The sequence below is a fragment of the Austrofundulus limnaeus genome, unplaced genomic scaffold (genome assembly GCF_001266775.1).
Source record: "Austrofundulus limnaeus strain Quisiro unplaced genomic scaffold, Austrofundulus_limnaeus-1.0 Scaffold13, whole genome shotgun sequence".
Classification (NCBI taxonomy): Eukaryota; Metazoa; Chordata; class Actinopteri; order Cyprinodontiformes; family Rivulidae; genus Austrofundulus; species Austrofundulus limnaeus.
Window position 1 is genome coordinate 3,579,517 of NW_013952415.1, and position 7,583 is coordinate 3,587,099.

The following is a 7,583-nucleotide window of genomic DNA, read 5'->3' on the forward strand; positions in this document are numbered from 1 at the left end:
AAAAATATTTTAATATATACGAGTAAAATCACCCAAATCAATCATTCTTTTAAAATTAGTATATTAGAGATGAAACAATACAGAAAATTCACAATTAGGATAGGTTCAATATTTTTTAACACAAAAAAGAGAAATGTCCATGCCCTTCTTAACTTGTAATTTCTTGAACTAAAGTATGAACATTTGTTTAACCTCAAAAGTACAGTTTTTAAATTAAATGTTGCTGAAACGGCAAGTTTCTCCCTGGATCTGTGCTCAGCAATACAGCCTAGATGGAGTAGTTAAATGCAGATCCACTGAGCCTTCAACACAGATTGTTTCAGAAGACAAGTTGATAAAATAAACGTTAAAAAATCTGTATTGTTCCATACAAGCGCATATAGAACCAAAAACAATGTATTGAACAGTTTGATACAGATGCATGTATAGTTGCACCCCCATGATTAATATCTTTCAAATGACTATTCATAGATGAAGATATAAAATGGGCTAATAGTCATTTCATGTATATTACTGAAAAAAATATTATATTTAAAATAAGCTCTAAAAATAAGAAAAACAATGAATTTAATTATTTGCATCTGTGAAGAAAGTTACATATGTGAGTGGGTTATCTTTTCTAATATTTTTTTATGTAGTCTTGTCCCGATGACTTCCACTGGGAGTTAAAGCCTGGGTTTTATAAATGCAACACAAGCTCCATCTGCTGGGTTCCTGCAGACATGACTGGTAAACTCTCAAACATGAACCCCTTTCCTACATGTAAGGCATTAAAGACCCAAACTAACTTTTCAAAGGAAGCTAAAAAAAACTATACAATATTTATTATTAACGTTTTTACCTCCGAAGATGACCAGACCGAAGCACCACTCTGTGTTTCTCAGAGTACATCCTCTGAGCAGGACTTTATCGTTGTCCAGGCCGTAAGTTTGTCCGTTTATGGTCAGGTTTCCTTTGAACTTGTCTAAACGGTTGTTGGGAGGCTCACACTGAACTTCACCTGAAAGTAAATGTCAACAAAATGGTGCAGAGTTTATTAGCTGAGTGATAAAACAGGAAGGTGAAACTGTTTTATCCACTTGGCTGCACTTAGGTTTGCTTAAGTTTCCTTCATTCACCCTTTTATTAATCATAACTACTGAAGGAGAACTCACATAATTACACTGAAWCCTTTTTTTCCAACCAATCAATATTCACTCAGAGAGGTGGAAACCAAATTTGTCTTATTTTATTACAAAAATAAATAATAAAAACAGAAAGAAATAATTTGGGAAAATAAATGGATGACATGATGAGCTATTAGATTTAATGTTTAACAAACTAAGGTAAAATTCTTATTTATCAAAAGAAAACTTTGGATGGAAATGATTTGTTTACATGTGCAATGAATTTAGACAAATTTTAACTACTGATAAATAAACTTTAGAACATGGCAGGAGAGATGTTATTTTAGATTCAACCAAATTGTCAAGTTATTTATTTATTACTGCAAACAAGGAAATGATTTTATCAAGCATCAGTTTAGAAATATTTAACCAGACCTGATACCGTGTGTTGTCGTCCCACCCAGGAGAAAATAATGCTTGTTGTGGGACAGGTGGGCCTGCCCCTCAGACCTGCTACCTGTTCAGGCTGAGGGGTGACTTTGCGGACCCTGGTCTCCTATTAAGGGTCAGTTCAGGTCAACAGCTGCCTGAAGACCACGCCGCGAGGGTGGAAGTTGCATGTTGGAATTGTGCTGATGAGGAAGGGTTGTGCTCATTCACAACACTTTTGCTCACCTTTAAGTTGAAAAAGATAACCTACATCTGGCTTTAAGCAAAAATATTGCTCTGAGTTTAATTGTTTCTTTCAGATGTGGGACAAAGATGAAAAACACACGTCAGGAGGGAAAACAGGCAAGTCTGAACTGAAACATCTCCAAAACACTGATATWAATGTTGTGTTTTTGTCAGTTTGTTTCAGAACTAAACATTATGACATGGTTCTCTCTGTGGAAGGAACTCATGTCCAAAGCTTTTACACACAGGTATCTTTTAAAAAGCTTTGTARTTTCTCACATAAAGCAAGAACTAAAAAAAAACGTACAGTACGGTCAGAACTTGGGGAAAAAGCTGTTTCTGACTTTGCTCTGCTCAGCAGCATCTGAAGCTACCCACTGTGATTCCTTTGGGTCARTTACATTTTATTTTAAGACAAAAAAAGAAATCTTCTTATGAAACTTTCTCTTGTTTTTAGTTTWTATTTTATCAGCTTTTTTAACTGAGTCAGATTTCTTTAGTTACTTGTTTTGTGTAATKACTTCAAACCGGTCTTAATGGTAAATTGGATCTCAGTGAGACTACCTGTATAAATAAAGGTCAAATAAAAATAAATAAAGAAACATGTTAAAACATATTAAAATATTTTAGTGATTATTTATAATAGTATTTCTTCTTATTTTGTCATTATGAAATAAAAGAAAATTAAGTTTATGAACTTTTTTTTTTCAAAAATATCAAAAGTTATGTGTAAACATTCTGCCAGCCTGTGGATGATCTAAACATTGAAGGAAAATGATTCTTGAAGAAACAGTAAAACAGTATTTACATTAAAAGTGACTTTAAAGACAATAGTTCAGTTCTGTTAGGGACGTGGATCTCMGGCTCACAGAAGAAAAGTTTTAAATCACATTTCGTTGAACTTTAGCATCAATCAGGCTTTCAGCTCCAAGTACATAAATGCTTTGATTTTGTTTTTGTTCCTAGCTTCTTCTGACTTGTGTATTTCTTCACACCTAAGCTTGCACGGGAACGCAAATTACCTCTGAAGGCAGCAAGAGCATCAATGTTGTCTCCCAGCTCACCAGTTACAGTCAGGGCCTGTTTGACCTTTAGATTTGTTTCACTGGGAAACATCAGGAGGGCGATCCAGTGACGGGTCCACAATAAAAACAAGTAATAAAAAAGAGAATAGAAAATTAAAAACATAATAAAACAAAATAAAATTAAAACATTGACTGTACAGAAGCCTCACCCATCTAACTCAGCTGTTTCCACATAGACAAGATTAAGAGGCTCACTGCTGGACAACAGCAGAAGGTCTGCCTATAGGGGATGGAAATGGTTAAGTGGTAATGAGACAAAATGCATGGGTGTAAAGTTAATTTAAGGTACTTTTTTTTCAGTCAAAATTTGCTTAAGTCTTTMATTCAAGCCCATACTCACTGTGACAAAGTGATCACTCTCCAGTTTGACTATATCTCCAACCTGAACATTCATCCATTTTTCTTTTTTCAACCTGTAAAGATGAAACAAAATTAACATGCATGTATCCACTTTACCTGTGTGCATAATTTAAAATATTTTGATGCAATAAACATTACATGACTCACTCTCCTTCCACAAGGATGCTCACTTGCCGGTTATTCACCTGCCTGTCACATCTGTGTCTGTTCTGGTCGGTAGAGGCAAAATAATATTATTAATAATAATAAATTCTAATTAAATAAATGATAAAACTGTTTAGAAGGGATATTCTGTTGTAAATGTTTTGATTTTATCCTTACAATGTCATCGCTGGCGTCTTTGACTGCAGTCATAGACAGTACCAGGATCAAAGGCACGGCCGTGGTGAACCAGGACAGAGAGGAGACTTGTGGGATGAGCTGTCAGCACAGACAAGAACAACCACAATGCTTTATATGTGATCACTTTTTCATCCTAATCAGAAAATTGGACGCAAAACAAAAAGAAAGACCTATTATCATTTTAATACTCAGGATAAAAAAAAAAAACTAAGAGAAAGTTGTTTACCTGAAGGAGAAGAAGGAAGAGGAAGTAAGCATTAGCGAGACGCCTGAACTGCTCAAACAGGTTGAGAGGCAGGAAGGTGAAAATGTTGTATTTGGAGGTTTTGATGGCATTGTTCTGTTAAATAGCAGTGAAAAATAGTAATGTTGCTGCGGACACTTCAGATGTTTTAATTTATACATTATTTTAAAGCCCTGTAACAGATCATTGTGACTTTTACAAACAGTTTTGCACTCACAGCGTAGTCAAAAGTCAGGTTGAACTGTCTGTCGTTWGCTCGCAGGTGTCTCTCCTCCTCTGCGAAAAAGGTCGAGAACAACAAATAAAATGTGACGTGTAAATGATGCAAAAGTTACTTTGTGATGTTTCACATGTAACATTTATTGCAAACWACTGGAGCTGCTAATCAGTTCATGCGGAGTTCGTCTGGGCTCACCTTGCTTTTTCTCTTTCCCACACAAGTTGCCAAAGCGCGACGTCACCGACCCCATCTTTAGTTGCCTGCTTCCATAGTCAACACCTGATCAAAGTGAAGATGGAGCTTATTGTGTGATTTTATACGTGATTAAAAAAATGGGCACCAGGGATGTCTTCAATTAGTAAAGGAAGAAAAGAAAAAGATAACGAATTGATGGATAAAGCCAACTGTGGCCAAAAAGAAAGAAAATAAAAGGTCATTTCTGTCTGTTATTGTAAAGTTACAGGGAAAATAAAATGTATGCCAACTTTCAAGTATTAGCTGGGACAATAAAGCCCAATTATTCATTGATTAAGTAAAAAAAAAAATGCAACAAAACGGCTCAATGCGCAACAAAGAATGTAGTTTTTTATTTTTTACTTGCACCTGAAGAAAAATCCTCTGAATCAAAAAATGGTCAGACAATAGGAAGGGGATAATATGTTTTTGTGCATTTTGAAAGAGAACATACTGTAGATGATATTAGACACAGAACTGTATCACATTTATTAAACTCTACAGTTTTTATCTATCAGCCACTCCCTTCTCAGCCCTTTGTACTGGACTGACATCTAGTCTTCTGATTTGTAATCTGAAAAAAATAAAGTTAACGATGCATCTTGTTTATTAATGTTTCATTAACTGTGAGCCCTCAAAAGAAACATAAAAAGACCAAAAAAACTTTAACTTTTTTTTTTTTTTGCGAACAGAGAAGAGGAAGTATAAATTACTTCCTCTTCAGATGCAGCTTCTAAAGCTGGTTTAGATTGAAAGTGTTTACTTCACTCTCTTTGTTCTGATTATTAGAATGTTGGTCCACCAATATATCAATATTTCTCTAAACTACTAAAGCAAAGGAAAACCAACCACCTACCTCAAGCACAAGGTTTAATTGTTTTTAAGTCCTGGAAAAAGAAAAAAAAAGTAAAACCAAGTCCACCACTAACTAAACAAATGGCCGAAGGAATTTAACTGCAGGCGCTGTCTCAGCAGGTGAAGTATTGTAGAGGTGAGAGAATTTTTAATCAGGTTTCAGTTTCATGAATGAAGTATTTGGATCTCCTCCTGCACCTACCAGCCCGGGCCTTGGGCAAACAGTGCAGYGATCTTTGGACCTGAATGTTGAGTCAGTGCAGGAGAGAACAGGCAGTAAAACTGTAATAAACACCAACCAGAGCGGGAGCTACAGTTACGGGATGGGCAGTCAGGTGTGTAAACTCACCCTGTGAATGATGCGCACACTCACACTTTTTTACTGTCTTATTTTTGAGATGGAATAGTTTTTGCATCGTTAGTGTAATACTGTCTTTACTTGCTTGCTGAAAATAACCGTTTTAAGCTTATTTGCAGAACTCAAAACCTTCAGCAATGAACTTTAAAAGGTGAGATGAAACACATTTTTTTTACATAAAACCTTTATTACTTACTGGAATTTTTTACTAATTTAACAGATTAATTTCAAGAGATTCACCATCTGTCTGGCAGCAATGACTCTGAGAAACAGCAGACTTCATGGTGATTCTTGTGAAACAGCCTCACCCCGTGGAGACGTGGAAAAACAGATGCTCCCGCTTGATTTATTGAATTGAGTTGGATGAAACAATGTTTTAGAAATGTATCCAATTAAGAAAAAAATGCAAAAAAAAATACAAATCACTAATAAAATGAAAGGCAGCAGAAAGAAGAAACAATCCTTTAATATCTGCACCTCTTTACCACTAAAAAAACTAAATCCATACAATAATAATCAACAAATAACAAAGACAACATCAACTCTTTCTCGAACTATGGATACACAATATACTGTTTCATATGTCTTTAATAAACCCACAAACAGATTAGCTTCTGTTGATTTTGTTGCACAAACAAAGCACTAACATAACATTTATTTGGAAACAATTATAAAATTTGAAATGCAGACTGCACTTTTCTTTTCACTTTTTTTGTATCTCAAGATTATAGATTTTGTAATTGGTTTCCCTATTGTATTTTGGGTTTTTAACACCTGTTAAAAAAGATGACATGCACTCAAAAACATAATGGATTTTTTGAAAAAAAAAAAAAAAAGTCAACCGGTTCCACTCAGCTGATTTGAGTAACAAATTTATTTTATGTTTAAAAAAATGTTAATGCCAAGTTAATGAAAAGTCATGTTTTTTAATTGAATCCATTTTTCTGTTTTTTTCARTGCTTTTAAAGACAGAAAGGAATATGAGTTGAAGACAGAGTGAAAAATGCAGCTCATATCCACTAGGTGTCAGTTGTAGGCAAGCTAGCAGGAGCTTTAAAAACTACCTAATGGATACTGCACACATATTTCTAAAGGTCAATCACTACATAACCTAAATAGATAAATGTATTTAAAGCTGCAAATTGAGCTTATTAGTTAATAGTTATAGTGTTGTATAAACCTGTAAACTCTTGATTAGGTCAAATCATTTACAAACTTGTAGAGAAGGTTTTCTTTAAATACTTTTTAATTTTAGAACCAATTTACAACAGTACATCACAAGGTCACATTTACTGGTCGTGCGGATGTTCTTTCAACTTAAAAGTACAAAATTACTCCTGTATTGTTCAAGAGGTAACGTTGCAATCACTGACTCTTGGTTTCTCTCTGTCTTTCTCTGGCTCCCATCAGGCTGTCAGGGATTTTCTAGTCCAACAATAGATGGATTGCCCCCATAAACGTGGCAGAACAGAGCTGGATGAGGAGGAGGAGGGCAACCGTCGGCGTCGGCTTTTGATCTGCTTTTCTATTCGTGGAGCTGCTCCTTGTCTTTCTTCACTGCAGTGCTGACAGAATGTTGGTTTCAAGAATCTTTAAATACCAAAGGACTGTGCTTTTCATTTCTTCAGTCCTGCTTGTTGATTTTTTTTTTCCAGTTTTATTGTCATCACTCGTGCTGTCACCAGCTCAGGCTCTGCTGTTAAAATAATGTCCACATATTGTGTCGTTGTCTTGTTATAGCAGTGTTTCCCAAAGTTGGGGTCGGGACCCAAAGTGGGGTCCCGAAACATCAAGGTAGGGTCCTGAAAAGATTTTAGGAATTAGTAACATGTTTGCCTTATTTGTTACAAAGGAGTGAGGTTAGTATATTTAAAATGTATAAATGTAGTGYAAAAATATTGTTACTATGCCCATGTTTTGTTGACCTGATACAAATGTTTATCATCAAAAATAGTTGGGGGCACAGGTCTCTGCTACTGTTATTTTGTGGGTCAAAAGCTGAAAAGTTTGAGAACCACTGCACTTTGGTTCCCAAAGTTGGGCTTGGGACCCAATTATGGGTCATGAAGCACCTTGGATAATCTCCAGAAATCAATTTAAAGGG

The 7,583-nt window shown here is 35.3% G+C and overlaps 1 protein-coding gene across 1 annotated transcript in view; it reads right to left on the bottom strand.

The window, feature by feature from the left end:
• The window catches only part of LOC106513508 (phospholipid-transporting ATPase ID), a 12,399-nt gene extending 7,073 nt beyond the window's left edge, over positions 1 to 5,326 (bottom strand). Inside the window, exons 1-10 of the mRNA XM_014002376.1 lie at positions 5,123 to 5,326; positions 4,228 to 4,311; positions 4,030 to 4,088; positions 3,795 to 3,908; positions 3,548 to 3,646; positions 3,374 to 3,435; positions 3,207 to 3,279; positions 3,016 to 3,086; positions 2,804 to 2,886; positions 842 to 1,000 (exon numbers count right to left, since the gene is read on the bottom strand). Coding sequence (XP_013857830.1) covers positions 842 to 1,000; positions 2,804 to 2,886; positions 3,016 to 3,086; positions 3,207 to 3,279; positions 3,374 to 3,435; positions 3,548 to 3,646; positions 3,795 to 3,908; positions 4,030 to 4,088; positions 4,228 to 4,282 — 775 coding nt within the window. The 5' untranslated portion in view covers positions 4,283 to 4,311; positions 5,123 to 5,326. The remainder of the gene's footprint in view (positions 1 to 841; positions 1,001 to 2,803; positions 2,887 to 3,015; positions 3,087 to 3,206; positions 3,280 to 3,373; positions 3,436 to 3,547; positions 3,647 to 3,794; positions 3,909 to 4,029; positions 4,089 to 4,227; positions 4,312 to 5,122) is intronic.
• Between the last annotated feature and the right edge of the window lie 2,257 nt (positions 5,327 to 7,583).